Source organism: Pleurodeles waltl, chromosome 11 (genome assembly GCF_031143425.1).
Source record: "Pleurodeles waltl isolate 20211129_DDA chromosome 11, aPleWal1.hap1.20221129, whole genome shotgun sequence".
In the NCBI taxonomy this organism is placed as follows: domain Eukaryota; kingdom Metazoa; phylum Chordata; class Amphibia; order Caudata; family Salamandridae; genus Pleurodeles; species Pleurodeles waltl.
In genome coordinates, this window is record NC_090450.1 from 952,739,348 (window position 1) to 952,758,889 (window position 19,542).

Sequence of the window (19,542 nt, forward strand, 5' to 3'; positions counted from 1 at the left end):
TTATGACCTTGCCGCCCGCCAAGATCTGACCGCCATGCGGCCGCCAATGCGTCCGCACCCCACCGCGGCCATTTGGAGATCCCCGCTGAACCTGGTTTCCGCCGGCCGGCCCAGCGGGGACCACGGCCGCAACATAGGAGCCGGCTCCAAATGGAGCCGGCGGTGTTGCGGCCGTGCGACGGGTGCAGTTGCACCTGTCGCGCTTTTCACTGTCTGCTGAAAAGCTGCATAGGGCCCTGTCAGGGGGCCCCTGCACTGGCCATGCCAGTGGCATTGGCAATGCAGGGGCCCCCAGGGGCCCCACGACTCCCCGTTCCGCCAGCCTTTTCCTGGCGGTGCAAACTGCCAGAAAAAGGCTGGCGGTCGGGGACTCGTAATCCCCTGGGCAGTGCTGCAAGCAGCGCTGCCCAGGCGGATTATCACAGCTGGGGCAAAAGTGGTGGAGTACCGCCGGCCCCGGCGGTGCGACCGCGGCGCTTCCGCCACGGTCGTTATACGCCTGAAAGCACCGCCAGCCTGTTGGCGGTGCTTCCGTCGTTTTAGCCCTGGCGGTCCCGTACCACCAGGGTCAAAATGACCCCCTAAGTGTGTCCAAGATACCCCACCCCAAGACCCTGAAAAGTAGGAGTAAAGTTACCCTACTTCCCCAGAAACACACTAAAGTTGTGATAGGAGATTCTGCAAAGACCACAACAGACTGCAAAGCACTGAAGAAGGATTCCTGGACCTGAGGACCTGCAAAGGAAGGGGACCAAGTCCAAGAGTCACAAAAGTGTCCGGGGGGGGGCAGGAGCCCACTAAACCCAGATGAAGGTGCAAAATGGCTGCCTTTGGGTGGAAGAAGCTGAAGATTCTGCAACAACGGAAGATGCCAGGAACTTCTCCTTTCCACAGAAGATGTCCCACTGCGTGCTGGAGGATGCAGAGTTGTTTCCACGCAGAAAGACCACAAACAAGCCTTGCTGGCTGCAAAGGTTGCAGTTAAAGAAAATGTGTGCTGCCCGGGTCCAGGAAGGACCAGGAGGTCGCCCCTTGGAGGAGAAGACAGAGGGGGTGCTCAGCAACAGAGAGAGCCCACGCAGAAGCAGCCAGCACCCGCAGAAGTACTTGAACATGGGTTCAAGAAAACTGAGCATGGCGGTCATCTCAACACCACAAAGGAAGGTCCCACGAAGCCGTTGGTCAACTCAGCGAGTTGAGCAATGCAGGATGGAGTGCTGGGGACCTGGGCTGTGCTGTGCATGAAGGATTTCTTGCAAAAGTGCACAGAAACCCTAGTACACAGGATTACTGTCTGGCGTGGGGAGGCAAGGACTTACCTCCACCAAATTTGGACAGATGGACCACTGGACTGTCGGGGTTACTTGGATCTAGCTCCTGTGTTTCAGGGACCACGCTCGTCAAGATGAGAGGAGACCCAGAGGACCGGTGAAGCAGAAGTTTGGTGCCTGCATTAGCAGGGGGAAGAATCCGTCGACCCACAGGAGATTTCTTCTTGGCTTCCAGTGCAGGGTGAAGGCAGACAGCCCCCAGAGCATGCACCACTAGGAAACAGTCGAGAGAGCCGGCAGGATTAGGTGCTACAATGTTGCTGGCAGTCTTCTTGCTACTTTGTTGCAGTTTTGCAGGTGTCCTGGAGCAGTCAGCGGTCGATCCTTGGCAGAAGTTGAAGAGGGAGATGCAGAGGAACTCTGGTGAGCACTTGTATTCGTTATTTGACAAGAAGCCCACAGGAGAGACCCTAATTAGCTTTCAGAGGAGGATTGGCCACCTAGTCAGGTAAGCACCTATCAGGAGGTGTCTCTGACATCACCTGCTGGCACTGGCCACTCAGAGGTCTCCATTGTGCCCTCACACCTCTACATTCAGGATGGCAGAGGTCTGGGACACACTGGGGGAGCTCTGGGCACCACCCCTGGGGTGGTGATGGACAGGGGAGTGGTCACTCCTCTTTCTTTTGTCCATTTTTGTGCCAGAGCAGGGGCTGGGGGATCCCTGAACCGGTGTAGACTGGCTTATGCAAGGAGTGCACCATCTGTGCCCTTCAAAGCATTTCCAGAGGCTGGGGGAGGCTTCTCCTCCCCAGCCTGTAACGCCTATTTCCAAAGGGAGAGGGTGTGAACCCTGCTCTCAGAGGAAATGCTTTGTTCTGCCTTCCTGGGACTGGGCTGCCCAGACCCCAGTAGGGCAGAACCCTGTCTGTGAGGTGGCAGCAGCTGTAGCTGCAGTGCAAGCCTCAGAGAGCTGGTTTGGCAGTACTAGGGGTCCATGGTGGAGTCCCCAGGATGCAAGGAATTGGCTCCCCAATACCAGATTTGGAATGGGGGGACAATTCCATGATCTTAGACATGTCACATGGCCATATTCGGAGTTACCATTGTGAAGCTACATATAGATATTGACCTATATTTAGTGCACATGTATAATGGCGTCCCAGCACTCAGAAAGTCAGGGGAAATGGCCCTGAACTATGTGGGGACACCTTTGCTAGTGCAAGGGTGCCCTCACACTTAGTAACTTTGCACCTAACCATCAGCAAATGAAGGGTTGACATATAGGTGACTTATAAGTTACTTAAGTGCAGTGATAATGGCTGTAAAATAACATGTGCGTTATTTCATGCAGGCTGCAATGGCAGTACTGTGTAAGGGTTTGTCTGAGCTCCCTATGGGTGGCAAAAGAAATGCTGCAGCTGATATGGATCTCCTGGAACCCCAATGCCTTAGGTACCTAGGTACCATATACTAGGGACTTATAAAGGGGGTCCAGTATGCCAATTGAAATTGGTAAATGAAGTCACTGGCCTACAGTGACAAATTTAAAAGCACAGAGAGCATAAGCACTAAGGCTCTGGTTAGCAGAGCCTGAGTGACACAGTTAGGCACTACACAGGCATACACATTAGGCCACAAACTATGAGCACTGGGGTCCTGGCTAGCAGGATCCCAGTGAGACAGGCAAAACACCCTGACATATAGGTTTTTATCTATGAGCACTGGGGTCCTGGCTAGCAGGATCCCAGTGACTCAGTAAAAACACACTGACACACACTCACAAACAGGCCAAAAGTGGGGGTAACCGTGCTAGAAAGAGGCTACTTTCCTACAGCAGTACACAAACATTCTATTCTCCTGTTGTGTGTCATCCTGGTTAATGGCCATAAAGGGGTCAGACAGTCTAGCCAGATCCCCATCTTCTGACATGTCCTCACTTTCTACCCACAGAGCTAACTTTTTCCCATTTTAGGGGCGTGTAGACCACCCACTTGGGTATTTTTTTTTTTATTCTAAGGCTGTTATTACTGTGTTTATCAAGGGAATAACAACCTGTAAAGAATGAGACCAGACCTAGATGAGCTGCTCCTGTCTTACATGTAACATGGTGAGGGTTTTTCTAGCCTCCTTACTCTGCTTCCCTCCCTAGCAGCATCTGCATGGACGGGTCGGCGGGGTCTCCTGGTGCTGTGGCTGGTCAGCAGGCAGTGGTCTGCCTCGTTGGGGCCCTCGCAGTCCCGTGCACATAATGACGACTGTAGCCAGAACTCTCAGGCTGTCCCAAGTCATCTGTAAGTCATCAGACATGTTTTTAATCGACAGTCTGACAGCACATTTTGCAATGTAATGGAACAAAACTGCAGAGGGCTAGACAAGGCCCCCACCGCCCCTAACTCTGGGCAATTTGATAGCTGTGCCAGTGACCCCGAGGTGAGGCCCGCCCTGGTCGGGTGGTGCCCGAGCCTCAGGGGCCCCTCTTCTTCTCCTCTAACTGCAGGCTGCTTGTAGGGCTGGCTGGCAGGCACTCCGATCCTCGCCCATTCTCCCAGTCCCAGGCTATGTACACGAAGTCTGCTCAGAACTGCATGTGACTCAGCCTCCAGGCTCCCGACGGCTCAGCACTAACTTGTCCGCCGCTACCCTCGTTTGTAATGAGTATTTCATCGCTTTAAACCCTCAGAAGCTCTGCTGTGGACGGAACTCACTGAAGGTGGAGACAGGTGGTTTGGATGGGCTCCCGTCGGTTTGAGGATCTGCGCTGTGACAGCCGGAGCTGCTGAGAGAGAGAGGACGCCCTCCCCACCTTTGCCACCCTGAAAACTAAGTCCGGTATGGCAAGCCTCCTGTCGCAACTGGTGAGCGCTTCCCTTCTTTTACAACCCCTCTTTCCCATCCCTCTGCCACGCCTTGCACAACCACGACTCTGCATCTTGCATGACAAATCCTCTTAACAACGGGCATTTCACCCTTGTCTCCCACCTCCTGCTTTCACAAGGCACCAGCGAGATGAGCTATTCTATAGGTTACACAGTCATTGTCTCAGGCCTGATCATGCATGTGTGGGCACCAGTGCCTAATTTGTAAATAAAAAGGTGCCGGTGCTCAAAGCTCTCCTCTTAAACACGCGGATGCTGCAATAAAAAGTGCGAGCACATAATACTGAGGCAGCCAATCCTAAATCCACATCGGGCCTCTTCCGTCCATTTATAGCCACTCCCTACCCCTTCAGCTTACTCTGTCAGCTTCCTGCTTTTCCCCTTACTGACGCTTTTTCGTTTTTCTCTTCCTCGTCTTACCCACTTGTCTTTTGCTCGCAGTAAATGCTTGAGACAGGAGACTAAGTGCGGGCCCTCAGAATTAAGCCGGTAATTTTAGGAGGGAGGGGGGCGGGAGGCAAGCACACTCACAGTCATTCATTCACACACTCACCCACATCCATTCACAACACTCATCAACATTCAAACATACATGCACGCACCAAACAGTAATTTAAAACAAACACACACTCTTACCTTCGTAAAATGGCGTGGCGGTGGCGGAGATCATAATCCACCAGGGCACCGCTGCATGCAGTGCTTGCCTGCGGATTACGACCTTGTTTTCCACCAGCTTTTTCATGGCGGTTTTGCTGCCATGAAAAGGCTGGTGGTAAATAGCTGCAGGGGGCCACAGGGGGGCCCATGCAATGAGCATGGGTAGTACAGGGGTCCCCCTGCCCAGCATCGTCAAATGGCAGGACAGTGCACATTGCGAGGGTGCTGGTGCACCCTGGGGGCTACACCATTGCCGCTGGGTTCATTATGAGCTAGAAACAATGCTGTAGCCTGTTTCTCGCTAGGCCAGCGGGTGGAAACCAGACCTATCGGGAAACACCTAATACGTCTGGCAGGGTGGTCGCCACGAAGGCGGCAGCCACCCAGTCACCAGTGTGGCGGACGAGCTTTCCAGTCTGTCAAACTCACAAGAAGGCCCTATATGTATGCAATTTTGCTTGAGTGTATATTTACTAATACAACTAGGTGTAATACTACACTTGTTTTACTATTCACCATTTCCTCTAGACTTTTTGCTGTTCAACATTTCTGGGTGTGGATATACACCTGGGTGTAGCTATACACCTGGTTGTAGACTTACATGTCTCCATCCTCTCAAATCAGCAGATGGAGCTTCCTTCAACAGGGTTTATGGGTGAAAGGTTACTACTAGTAAATTTGCACACAAGAGTAGAGATCACCACCGCCAGTGGAGGAGAGTTGATTATAGGAAAAGAAAGGGAAAACTAGGAAAGTGTATCATTATTTGGAAAGAGTTATGAATAATATTTGAACAGATAGGTATACATTAATTTAAAATATTTATAATTAACCTAGAGCTAATTAAATAAAATGTTCAAACACATTAACTAATCAAATTGAATGTGTATTAAATACGTATTTTAAATATAAACATTTTAGCAATAATTTAAAAGCAATAATTCTGAAAAAATCCCATCCTCAATATAATTTATATATTTCATTTAAATACACTGAATTTTCCTAAAAGTTCTTTATTGAAATTATTTAAATTGTTTTTATTTTTCTAGCAAAGGCATACAAATTTAATGTAGTATTTTATTATGTTTATTATTACATTTTAAAATATTAAACTGATGATTTAATTATAGTATATAATTTTACACGAATATTTATAAATGTAAACGTTGAACTAATTTATTTTATAATTCATTTAACATTGCACATTTCAGTGGGGTGTTACTTTATTTCCATGCTCCCTTCTGGGAGTGTGTCACAGTATTTAGTAGTGGCCAGAAGTGGTGCTTGACTTACTTCAGGGCTGGCCTGGAGTACATTTACCAGGACTGAGCTGGAGTACTTTTATGTCTGCTTGACACATTTAGGGCAGCGGTTACTTTAGAAATGTAGTTTGTCTATAGCATTTTTTTTTCTTTTTGTGGGTGTGTGTTTACATTAGCATGCCCATTCCTAAACCCCTCCTTAAATTTCCCTAGACCCATCCCATTTGCTTGTAAGTATTCTCCATCCTTGTCCTCGAGGTACAGAATGCTGGCCAGCTGGGAATAATATAGACAAAGAGGTGCAGAAGATACACCACAAGTCCTAGAAAAGCTTGAAGAAGTTGAGAGGCAAGGTGGCATAAAAGTTAATGCTGTAAGGTCTTCCGTATATTCCATAAAACAATGCTATTTCCCCCCCACCCTTCTCTAGTGGGGAAATCTGATTCCCGGCTCACCTTTTAGTATGTAGGTGCACAGTTCACCGAGGATCCTACAGCTGGTAAATACACTGAACATCCTTTAGTGGCTCTAAGGGATCCTTTGGGTTTTGAAAAAAGTTACCTATCTTGACCCAGGGGAGGTTAGCCATATACAAAATTAAATGATGTACCTCCTAGGACTGCTTTGTTATTTATTTGTTACTTATTTGTTATCAATAACACCTGTAACTTGGAGGATTAATAGTTTATTGGTTGACCACTTATGGGGATGTGGTCCACGCAAATGCTCCTTGAAAAACCTGAAGTTCCCAACCATGGTAGGAGGACTTTGAGAGCTGGAGACAGAATTCTAGTATATTTGGCGGCCCAATTACAGGGGATTGGCCAAGTGGCTATCAAATGCATCAGGGAGAGATGTAAAATATGGCATGTCTGGATTGGAAGGGTGTGATCTTATCTTTTTCAATTTGAATACTATGATAAAAAGGATATATATATATATGTGTGTGGCTTGAAAACAGATTCTCTGACTACACACACAACGATGGATACAGTGATGAGAGTGGGTACCTCAAGTAAAGTGGTAACCCAAATACATTGAGCATTAGTGAATCTGACTAAAATACGGTTCGCATCTCTGAAAGACGTAGGGTGGAGTTCGGAAATAAGGCTTTTCGCCTTTTGCTGGACCCTATTTTATTGCTCGTTTTTAGACTCTGCACACTGTGGCACTGCTGCACAGTATATTTGCTCTGACCCCTAAAACATGCAGAAATGGGATAATCCCTGTTTGTCTCATTTAACTTTTCTATAAAGCAATAGTATGTAGTGCACATATACACCCATAGCATGAAAAGTTAACTGTCACTTGTGTACTGCAGCACTTATTATGCCAACCCCTAGTGTGACAAAAGAAAACATGACTTCAGGCCTATCATTGTACCAGTAGCCTGATGCCATTAGTGTAAAACCAGCAATGCGACCTGTTAAAATAACACTTTTATTACAGGAAAAAACCTTCCTCTTAAATATAAATGAGCCATTGTTTTCCACAATCAATGATTGGTCGGAGATTCAAATGAATTGTATGTGTGCTAGACTATCGCCTCAAAGCACTATGGCCCATATTTATACTTTTTTAGGGTCGCATTTGCGCCGCTTTTTGGCGCAAAAACAGCGCAAACGTACAAAATACAATTGTATTTTGCAAGTTTGTGCTGCTTTTGCATAAAAAAATGACGCAAATGCGGCGTGCTAAAAAAGTATAAATATGGGCCTATGTACTTTTTCCTTCTTTGTAAGGCCAAGAAGAAAGTTTATCAAACCATTGATGTTGAAGCACAATCTTAGGAATTGTAGGTTAGCGCTAGACTTCTTTCAAGAATTGTACTCTGTGGATATCTGTACAGTAGTTTTAGCTTTTATTAAAGATGTTCTCTGTATCCAAAAGGACCTAGGTGAATTCTTAACTTGTTGAAGGATATGAATTAGGAGAGTGTTTTTTTATCACCGAGCAAGGTGCTTGAAACTTTTTAATGTTTGTGTAGGTAAATTAATGATGTTATCAAAGAGCTCCCTGCCCAGGAGGCATGGTGAGCTCTCCTTAGGTGATAGCTCGCAGCCCTGCAGGGACTTTGAGGAGGACACCGAGAGTACCAGCACCTCACGGCCAGACATTTATAGCAACAGTCCTGTGTTGTAAGTTGCACTATCCAGTTCTGCTTTCCACGAATAAAAAACACAAACAAGAGCTGAGCTGGCAACCCAGAGAAGAGTCACAAGAGATCTCTATGTCTCATGCATAGACACCGACAGTAGACTGCAGCGCACTGACAAACCTTTCTCCATGCAGAAATATTGACATGGGAAAATTTGGCAGAAATTAATTAATGAAATTGCACAACAATGGAGTGTTGGTTCTTTCTATGGAGTAGAGGATCACACGTCGAAACGTGTTGGCTGTCTATGATGATTCCAATGAGGACTGATTTTATTGAAGAATCACGTTTTGGACTTGATTGGATCTGATCTTACTATGTATCAACTCTAAATCAGTTACTATATGTAAAGAACTTTGAAGATAAATGCTTAGCTCCAAATACGGTGATATAGATTTCTTCAACTCAGACTGTGGTGTTCAGCCTTGGAGGGTTTAGCACCTGGCCAGGAATTCCCTTTACCCCTGAAATACTGTATTTGTTTGATATTTATATTGTACTTGGTTAATCTTTGCATTGCAGCCAGTGTTTTTATTAAATGTGTTTTAGCTGTATATACGTATTATACTATACCATTTCTGCGTGCTGCGTGAGCTGGTGCACTTGAGCTGAAGGATGGCACGCTTTGAAGCCCAGATTCAACACCTGGAGACCCTCATAGAGAATGCCCTCTACTAGCCTTTTCTTTAATTTTTTGTTTTGTTGAGAGAGAGTTGTTGTGGGTGGAGAGGATGGAAATTTGGGAAGATCATCTTTTCTTCTTTATGGACATGAACATTTATATTTATTTTGGACATTGGTTGGGGTTGGGGAAATATGTGGGAGAGGATTAGGCCTATTGTGTGTGGAGAGGGTGGGTTTTAAATTTTATGATTTAAATGTTAGGAAAAGCAAAATCTTTATAATCCACTTTATGTCTGAAGTTTTCTTTGCGTTTTACTTCAACTTTGCACCAATGCTTTTTCATGCAGCCTATCTTTTCAATCTATTTTTCAAAGTGTATGCCAGTTAGGAGGGAATGTTGCCATTCCCTGTACTCCCTACAGAAACATAGATAAACAATTACTTATCTCATCTGCAGTAGAAGTTAGTTACGTACTAAGTAAAGTAGTTCACTTCACCCCATATTTTTCTTACCTAAATAGATGAAGTGATGACTGGCAGCGACTCCTTCTGTCAATCTTCCAACACATTACTGGAGGGTTTCTCAAGGTACCTTCGTTATGGTAGTAGTGGTGCGCTAACAGGGAAGGCATCACAGCAAGGTCCCACCCCACCTAGATGATCTTCAACAGTAGGATTAATCAAAAGGATCACAGGCAACTAAATTGAAAGAAAAAACAAGAGTTAATAGGTTATACATATACATTTATATTATAGCTTTAGAAAGACTGAGGACAGAATACTACCACCTCAACACATCAACAAAAACTAATAATAGTAAATTATTCTCAGTAATGGTGAGCATGGAACTGGAAAGCCAAAGTTATGAAATCCTTAAGGAAAAATGTACTCAAAGTTTGTACTCTGTAGTCAACAAGGTTATGCATTTTATTTACGCATAACATAGGCCTCAATGATAATGCTGATGTTGAGGAATGAGATTCTTACTTAGGTGTGGTTGGGTAAGTAGGCTTGCTCAACAATCCACTTCTTGTATTTTGAAATATTCCCTTCAGAATATTTGTACCGTCAATCAAATAGTGTTGCACAGATGTACTCTTTGGATAAGATGATGTCATTTTGCAGCTCTCCATTACAAGCCAAGTGAAAGATTAAGCTGTGAACCAAGGCACATGCTTCTGGGTTTTCGTTGACACCTGCAACTGCAAACCTTTCAGTCACCTTCTTTAGCTGGTCCCACAGCAGAAGCAACAATGGGATAGCTTGGCCCATTGTACTGACCTTGTTGCTAACTTCCCAAGTGAAGACCTCAAAAGGGAGTAGCATGTGTGTCAGGCATTTGACTAGGCTCCCTTTGTCCATATCCATATTCATAGCTTTCCCAGTTGCATCCCCTCCTTTTTAACCCCTAGGGTGCCTTGGACAAGGTGGTCTCGTCCCAGCACACGGTTCCCGTGTGCCTGGGACGAGACCACCTCGTCCTGCAACAGGCCCACATGGGAAGCGGTAGCGCTCCCCCGTGGGCCCCCCACCCACACCCCCTGTCAGGGATGAAAGGGGAATCGCTTCCCCTTTCAACCCCGACTCCCCCGAAACCCCCTGTGACGTCTGATGACATCAGCATGCAATCGCGTGCTGACCTCATCAGAGGTCGCCTCCCGTCTCCAGCGCAGTGCGGAAGAGAAATGCTTAGCATTTCTCTTCCGCTGGGGAGGTGGGGGGTGGGAGGGACATCGGAAGAAAGGAAAGGCTTTTCCTTTCTTCCGATGTCATTCTGAGCATTTCTGCTGCCCGATCGCAATGCGATCGGGCAGCAGAAATGCCCCCTAGACACCAGGGAATTTCTTTTTTTTTTTTAAATGTACATCAGGGGAGTGGCCCCTTGGGCAAGGGTCGCTCCCTAGGGAGGCAAATAATTTTTAGGTCATTTCTGCCCCCCCTGCCCACTAGACACCAGGGAATCACCAGGGAATTTTTTTTCTTTTTTTTCTTTTATGTGCAGGGAGCGACCCCTTAGGCAAGGGTCGCTCCCTGGGGGGCCAAATTGTGCTTAGGCCAATTCTGCATGAATCCAACAAATTCCTACCACCCGGCATTGCCTCATCTACACCGATAACATTTCTGCTGCACTTGTCAGCCTAAAAATGTTTTGTTTCAAACTGCCCTTTTAGACCCACTGTGGTTCCCCCTCAATTTCGACGTGTTTTTGGCTCTTCCCTGTCACAAACACTTGGCCTACCTACACAAGTGAGGTATCATTTTTACAGAGAGACTAAGGGGAACGTTGGGTGGTAGGAAATTTGTCCCGGTACGGTGATCCCACACAGAAATGTGGGGAGAATGTGATTTTTTAGCTTAATTTGAGGTTTGCTGAGGATTCTGGGTAGGAAAACATTGGGGGATCCACGCAAGTCACATCTCCCTTGAATTCCTCGGGTGTCTAGTTTTCAGAAATGTCTGTGTTTGGTAGGTTTCCCTAGGTGGCTGCTGAGCCCAGGACCAAAAACGCAGGTGCCCCCCTCCCCCCCGGCAAAAACAGGTAGTTTTCTGTTGGATAATTTTGATGTGTCCAGATAGTGTTTTAGGGCATTTCCCGTCGCGGGCACCAGGCCTACCCACACAAGTGAGGTACCATTTTTATTAGGAGACTTGGGAGAACGCTGGGTGGAAGGAAATTTGTGGCTCCTCTCAGATTCCAGAACTTTCTGTCACTGAAATGTGAGGAAAAAGTGTTTTTTTAGCCACATTTTGAGGTTTGCAAAGGATTCTGGGTAACAGAACCTGGCGAGAGCCCCACAAGTCACCCCACCTTGGATTCCCCTAGGTCTCTAGTTTTCAAAAATGCACAGGTTTGGTAGGTTTCCCTGGGTGGCGGGTGAGCTAGAGGCCAAAATCCACAGGTAGGCACCTTGCAAAAAACACCTCTGTTTTCTTTGAGAAAATGTGATGTGTCCACTTTGTGTTTTGGGGAATTTCTTGCCGTGGGCACTAGGCCTACCCACAGAAGTGAGGTACCATTTTTATCGGGAGACTTGGGGGAATGCTGGCTGGAAGGAAATTTGTGGCTCCACTCAGATTCCAGAACTTTCTGTCACCGAAATGTGAGGAAAAAGTGCTTCTTTAGCCACATTTTGAGGTTTGCAAAGGATTCTGGGTAACATAACCTGGTGAGAGCCCTACAAGTCACCCCATCTTGGATTCCCCTAGGTCTCTAGTTTTAAAAAATGCACAGGTTTGTAGGTTTCCCTAGGTAGCGGCTGAGCTAGAGCCCAAAATCCAGAGGTAGGCACTTTGCAAAAAACACCTCTGTTTTCTTTGAGAAAATGTGATGTGTCCACTTTGTGTTTTGGGGCATTTCCTGTCGCGGGCACTAGGCCTACCCACACAAGTGAGGTACCATTTTTATCGGGAGACTTGGGGGAACACTGGCTGGAAGGAAATTTGTGGCTCCTCTCAGATTCCAGAACTTTCTGTCACCGAAATGTGAGGAAAAAGTGTTTTTTTTAGCCACATTTTGAGGTTTGCAAAGGATTCTGGGTAACAGAACCTGGTGAGAGCCCCACAAGTCACCCCATCTTGGATTCCCCTAGGTCTCTAGTTTTCAAAAATGCACAGGTTTGGTAGGTTTCCCTAGGTGCCGGCCAGTGCTTAATTTGTAAATAAAAAGGTGCCGGTGCCCAAGGCCCTCCTCAAGCATGCGGCTGGTACAATTAAATGTGTGAACATGGAATACTCAGGCAGTGTAATCCTGAAGCCATCTCAGGCCTCTTCAATCCACATAAAGCAACTTGCTGCCCCTTCAGCTCACTCTTGCAGCTTTCTACTTTCTCTCTTTGTGACGCTTTTTCGATTTTCCCTTCATCCCTCTTTCCCATATGTGTCTTTTGGTCGCAGCAAATGCTTGAGGCAGAAGAGTAAGCCCCGGCCCTCAAAAATAAGTGCCGGTGCTCAGCACCGGAAACAACAAGCACAAATTAAGCACTGGTGCGGCTGAGCTAGAGGCCAAAATCCACAGGTAGGCACTTTGCAAAAAACACCTCTGTTTTCTTTGGGAAAATTTGATGTGTCCACATTGTGTTTTGGGGCACTTCCTGTCGCGGGCGCTAGGCCTACCCACACAAGTGAGGTACCATTTTTATTGGGATAATGGGGGGAACATAGAATAGCAAAACACGTGCTATAGCCCCTTGTCTTTCTCTAAAACTTTTTCTTCCAAATATAAGACAGTGTGTAAAAAAGACATCTATTTGAGAAATGCCCTGTAATTCACATGCTAGTATGGCCCCCCAGAATTCAGAGATGTACAAATAACCACTGCTCGTCAACACCTTATCTTGTGCCCATTTTGGAAATACAAAGGTTTTCTTGATACCTATTTTTCACTCTCTATATTTCAGCAAATGAATTGCTGTATACCCCGTATAGAATGAAAACCCGCTGCAAGGTGCAGGTCATTTATTTGCTCTGGGTACCTAGGGTTCTTCATGAACCTACAAGCCCTATATATCCCCGCAACCAGAAGAGTCCAGCAGACGTAACAGTATATTGCTTTAAAAAATCTGATATTGCAGGAAAAGTTACATAGTAAAACGGAGAGAAAAATGGCAGTTTTTTTTACCTTTATTTCAATATTTGTTTATTTCAGTTGTTATTTTCTGTAGGAAACCCTTGTAGGATCTACACAAATTACCCATTGCTGACTTTAGAATTTTGTCTACTTTGCAGAGATGTTTAGGTTTCTGGGATCCAGCATTGGTTTCACACCCATTTCTGTCACTGACTGGAAGGAGGCTGAAAGCACAGAAAATCGTAAAAATGGGGTATGTCCCAGTAAAATGCCAAAATTGTGCTGAAAAATTGGGTTTTCTGATTCAAGTCTGCCTGTTCCTGAAAGCTGGGAAGCTGGTGATTTTAGCACTGCAAACCCTTTGTTGATGCCGATTTCAGGGAAAAAACCACAAGCCTTCTTCTGCAGCCTTTTTTTCCAATTTGTTTTTAAAAAAACATAATGTTTACTTTATTTTGACTAAATTCTTGGTCTCCTTCAGGGGAACCTACAAAGTCTGGGTACCTCTAGAGTCCTTAGGATGTTGGAAAAAAAGGACGCACATTTGGCATGGGTAGCTTATGTGGACAAAATGTTATGAGGGCCTAAGCGCGCCCTGCCCCAAATAGCCAAAAAAAAGCCTTGCACCTGAGGGGGAAAATGCCTGGCAGCGAAGGGGTTAATTGACATAGTCATTGATCTGTTTGTACTGCTCAAACAGACGTCGCAACATGTAATAGGTCGAGTTCCAACATGTTTGCACCTCCTGTATCAGGGCTTCAACTGGTACTCTATTAGCATGCTGAATAATCTGCAACTGCTTCTGGGTTTTAAAAGAATGGCTGAAATGAGTACAGATTCTTCAGCAGGTGGTTAGTATGTTTCTGACTATGTATTCTTTTTTGAGAAACTTTTGCACAACCAGGTCGATGCAATGTGCCAAGCACAGGACCATGAAATAGCCACTGTCTAACATAACCTTGACTATGTTACTGCCATTGTTCGTGGCAACAAATCTAATTTGACGAGCTCTGGGTTGCAGCCATTTAGGCACCTTGCTGTTAAATGTGTCCAAGATCTTTTCAGCTGAATGTGATTTCTCCATGGCAAACATGACTACTGTTGCATGCCGCCGAACACTCATAAAACCTTCTTCAGGGCCAAGACCGCTAAATAGCTGTTGCCTTTCACCCGCAAAAGGAATCAAGTGTGCAGTGATGCACATGTAATCAGTTTCTTGACAACTGTCCACATGTCTGTCGTCAGGTGAATAGTGCGAACAACACTTTGTTGCAAAACTTGTTCAACCAGTTGCAGCACATCATGATACAGCATTGGAACAGAAACTCTGGCACAATAGGTCTAACATTTTTGCCAGCTTCCTATTGTACAAACGTGGATTTGGGTAGTTGCGGTCATAGGGCCCCTCCTGCCTAAACATGCCCGTAATAGTAGACTACATTTTCTTCTTTTCTGGGGTCACTTATGCGGTGACGTTCGAAAAGTGGGTTGTGGTAGACTCAAAGTGCGTCCTCTGGCAGTCACTCTATGCCGTGATGTCTGACTCTGAGTCTTCTTACGACGTTGTGAGGTCACTGAGGTGGGTAATTCTGGTGCAGTGCTGGGGACAGGGCTGCTTTGCATGAGGATGTCACCCTCTTTATCCTCATCGTCACCTTCCAATGTGATTGAATTTGTAGCTGATGTTTCCCGGCTCTTCTCACCTTTACCACCACGTTCAGCAATTTTTTAAGGTGCTCCTACCACTGTATTTTGTGATGTTTTTTCATCTGTGTCATTTGGCCTCCAGTGCGATAATGTGAACCAGGCTTACCTCCACGAACACTTGCATGGCAAATGGAGCATATTTTTATTTTTTTCATCCTTGGCATGGTCTCCCCTAACTTTTTGCCTCTGTTTCCCAGGTTGTTGATGTGAGCTGGACTCTGTTTTTGTTATTCTGGGCACTTTACCATCTCTATCTAGTGCTAAAGTGCAAGTGCTCCTGTATAAAATATGTATGTAATTGGCTTTCCATGATTGACATATTTGATTTACTGGTAAATCCCTAGTACAGTGCACTAGAGGTGCCCAGGGCCTAAAAATCAAATGCTGCTAGTGGGCCTGCAGCACTGGTTGTGCCACTCACATTAGTAGCCCTTTAAACATGGCTCAGACCTGCCACTGCATTGTCTGTGTGTGCAGATTTTAACTGCCACTTCGACTTGGCAAGGGTACCCATTTGCCAGGCCTAAACCTTCCATTTTCGTACACGTAAGACACCCCTAAGGTAGGCCTTAGGTAGCCCCATGGGGAGGGTGCAGTGTATGTTTAAGGTAGGACGTATACTAATGTGCTTTATATGTCCTGACAGTGAAATACTGCCAAATTTGTTTTTCACTGTTGCAATGCCTATTTCTCTCATAAGGTAACAGGGTGCTACCTTTAAAAATGATTAAAGCGTTATTCCCTTTGGGAGCAGATAGACATGTGGAGTTTGGGGTCTCTGAGCTCACAATTTAAAAATACATCTTTTAATAAATTTGGTTTTGAGATTGTGTGTTTGAAATTGCCACTTTTAGAAAGTGGGCATTTTCTTGCTTAAACCATTCTGTGACTCTGCCTGTTTGTGCATTCCCTGTCTAGGTCAGTTTGACAGTTGGGCTGTTTGCACCTCTCTATAGACAGTGACACAAAGGGAGCTGGGGTGTAGCCTGTATAGCCTGATGAGCTACCTGTGCTAGGAGGGAGAGGGAGGAGTGGTCACTTACACCTGAAAGGGCTGTGACTGCCCTCACACAATGCAGTCTCCAATCCCCTGTTGTGTGTCTGGGGCCTGGCCAAGGCAGGATTTCACAAGCAAGAAAGACTTTCCTTTGAAGTAAGCCTACTTCAAAGGCCAAAATGAGTATAAGAAGGGCAGACTTTAGATCACTTCTGGACATCAAGAGGAACCTCTGCCTGGAGTAGAGCTGAAGAGCTGAGGAGAAGTGCTGCCCTGCCTGAGACTGTGCTGCTTTGTAGAGCTATCCTGCAGTTGCTGCTTCTGCCTGTGCCTGGGGACAAAGTCTAGACTTTGTGTGCCTCCTGCTTGTGAAGAAATCCTCAAGGGCTTGTCCTGAGCTTGCCTCCTGTTGTTGAAGTCTCAGGGCCATCAAAGACTTCTCTTTGCCAGCACTTGGACTCTCTACTGAGACTTCTGCCTTGCCAAGTGGTGCCCTATCCAGTTCCTGGGGACTTGGAAGGTGAAGCTGGCAGCCCAAGACTGAAAATCCACGCACAGACCGCCGTGCGGGGGAAATATCGACGCACCTTCTGAGACGCGGCTGAAAAACGATGCACCGCCGGCTTTGCAGCAGAAATTGGCGCTCCACTGGCATCGCAGCTGGAAAATGAACGCACGTAGCTGGAAGAACCATGTGCAAAACACCTGCTGATGGAGGCCGATAATGTCCCAACTCACATTGCGTGGTTTTGCTGATACCGTGCGGCAGGATTTTCTACGCAAACCTTTCTGGGCGCAGAAAAACAATGCAACGCCTGCCCAGACACGAGTGCTGGCCAGATTGATGCACCACTCCCCTGCTGGGAGGAAAAACAACACACGCCGACCCGACCGGAGAAGGAGAAACGTTGCACTGTCTCGCTTGCGGGTGATAAATCGACACACGGCTTACCTTTTTCGACGTACACTCGCCCGTGTGTGTTATTTTGACGCTACCGAGGTACTTTTCAGTGCTTACAGTGTTTTTACTATTTACTAAAGGATTTAAGACTCTTTTTGCTTTTTAGTTCATAATTTGACTTGTGTATGGTGGATTTTGGTCTTGTTTTCTTTAGATAAATATTTTCTATTTTTCTAAACCTGTGTTGTGTCATTTTGTAGTGTTTTCACTAAGTGTGTGTTGGTACAAATACTTTACACCTAAATCTCTGAAGTTAAGCCTGCCTACTTGTGCAAGCTACCAAGTGGGTAAGCGGGGGTTAACTGAAGGTGATTCTCCTTTACCCTGACTAGAGTGAGGGTCCTTGCTTGGACAGGGGGTAACCTGACTGCCAACCAAAGACCCCATTTCTAACAATATTGCAATGTTCTCCTCCTGCTTGCTAAGCGTAAACAATTCCCAAACTGGGGACAAGTCCTTTCTTAGTGGGCCTTTGGAAGAACTGGAAGGAGATGTGTGTATTGTTTATTGTTTCTCGATAGTGCATACTTCTACTGAGGTAGGGATTGATGCAGTCTCAGCTGGGGCTTTACAACTATGGGAGCTGGTGGTGTTACCTGTGCTACATCACTTAGAGCAGGTTGAATAGGAAGAGAAATGTCGGACTTCTCTGTGCCAGGTTTTGCAACAACTGGCTCATCGTTGTCATCCTCACCATTCCCTTCCAGAATTCTAAGGCGTTAAAGATCTTTTATTTTCCCTTGCCTCTCCTGATGTCTCCCAGACTCTGCCGGGGTCCACTCAATGTCCCATCATCATCATCGGAAGTAGAGCTTGGTGAAGATGGTGGTATACACTTCCTTTTCCTTGCTGGAGAACTGGGAGCGAATGATTCTAAAAGAGGAGGTTCTTGCTTGGCAGAAAGCTCAACCTACTGTTCTGCTCCGACTTTAGAAAGATCTACTATTGCTGGCTGCAGCAGCTGTCCACTGTGCTCTCGTTCCTGAAACAATTGGGTACTACTTTGCAGAAGGGACACATCCAATTCAATGTCACTTCTTGTCGGTGTCACCATGATTGCAGTGGCTGCCTCACTGACAGATATGGTCTTGGGCTTAGGTTGGGGTGGTGCAGTTGACGTGGGATTGCTGCTCCCAGGTTCCTCCCAGGAGGCCAGTGTGGAAGGCACACAACTGCCGAAAAAGGTTAAGGTTGGCATGCCACTGGTGGAAAGCTACTTCTTTTCACTGACTAATTTCGTGGGAGCAACATTCTTTGGGATCATCTTAAAGTTCTTAGGCCCATATTTATACTCTGTTTGCGCCTGGTTTGAGTAATTTTTTTTACGCAAATCCAGCGCAAATGTAACTCCATATTTATATTTTGCCACTAGACATGTCTAGGACCAAAATATTGGAGTTAACGTCATTTGTTGCCTGCGGAAAACTACCTTGCGTCAATGAGATACAAGGTAGGCATTTCGGGGCAAAAAATGCCTCGAAGGCCCTGGCGCCTTATTTATCCTCCCATGCAAAAATCCCGCATGGGAGGAGGAGGGCTTTAAATAATGGTGCTAAGCCTGCTTAGTGCCACTATTTAACGCCTGGGTTTTGGCAGGCGTAAGGGGATCAGTAGGCAGATTTCCATGGTTGGAAACCATGGAAATTGCCCACAGGTGCCCTTCCCTGTCCCCAGGGACACTCCCCCCCACTACTTCCCACACTAGGAGGTCACCCACGTATGGGGGACCCATCCGAAGGTAAGTCCGGGTAGGTATTTTTTTTTCAGGCCCACACTGCTCAGGGGCCCTGACTTGGGGCCCCCTGCATGGCGCAGGACCCAATGGCCATGCCCAGGGGACATTTGGGCATGGCTACTGTCTTTACTAAGACAGGAGCCATGTTCATGGGGCTTGTGTGCCAGAAAAAGGCGGTACACTGCTTAGAGGCAATGTTTTTGCCTCTAAACAGTGTAGCGCCATCGTTTGGCGCACAAGCCCCGGTTCCCCCTACGCCTCCCAGGCCCTGTTAGCATCCTTTCAAAGGACTCTAACGGGGCCTTAGCGCCGGCTAGCGCCATTCCTTAAATATGGCACCTTGTCGGCATCTAGGAATGGCGCTAGCCGGTGCTGTACTTTTTGCCGCAAACCTGCTCTAATGCAGGTTTGCGGCAAAAAGTATAAATCTGCCCCTTAGTTGGCAGCGGCACTAAGCTGCACAAGCAGGAGAGATTGGAGGACTGAAGTCACTGCACAGGCCTTTTGTTTGGCAGTACTGTGGGTAATGTATCTTCTTCTCTTATGCACCTAAAAGCAACCAAGCAAGAAAAACATTTAGTTAGTGAAACGTGGCACTGTTGCAGGTTGAATTAGTACAGAAAAAGGCAATATTAGTATGGTTGGTTACTTAGGTAATAAATAATTATTCAACCATTGCAAAATCAGACCACACCACCATACCATAACATTTAATTTCCAATCA

General features: G+C 46.3%; 1 protein-coding gene across 3 annotated transcripts in view; it reads left to right on the forward strand.

The window, feature by feature from the left end:
- The first annotated feature begins 3,676 nt into the window (after positions 1-3,676).
- LOC138266405 (solute carrier family 2, facilitated glucose transporter member 9-like) overlaps positions 3,677-19,542 on the forward strand; it is a 473,687-nt gene continuing 457,821 nt past the window's right edge. For 2 of the 3 annotated variants that reach the window (XM_069215174.1, XM_069215175.1), the window contains exon 1: positions 3,679-4,129. In XM_069215174.1, coding sequence (XP_069071275.1) covers positions 4,106-4,129 — 24 coding nt within the window. In that variant the 5' untranslated portion in view covers positions 3,679-4,105. Of the gene's footprint in view, positions 4,130-19,542 lie in introns of all 3 variants that reach the window. The other variant, XM_069215176.1, reaches the window with a different exon arrangement.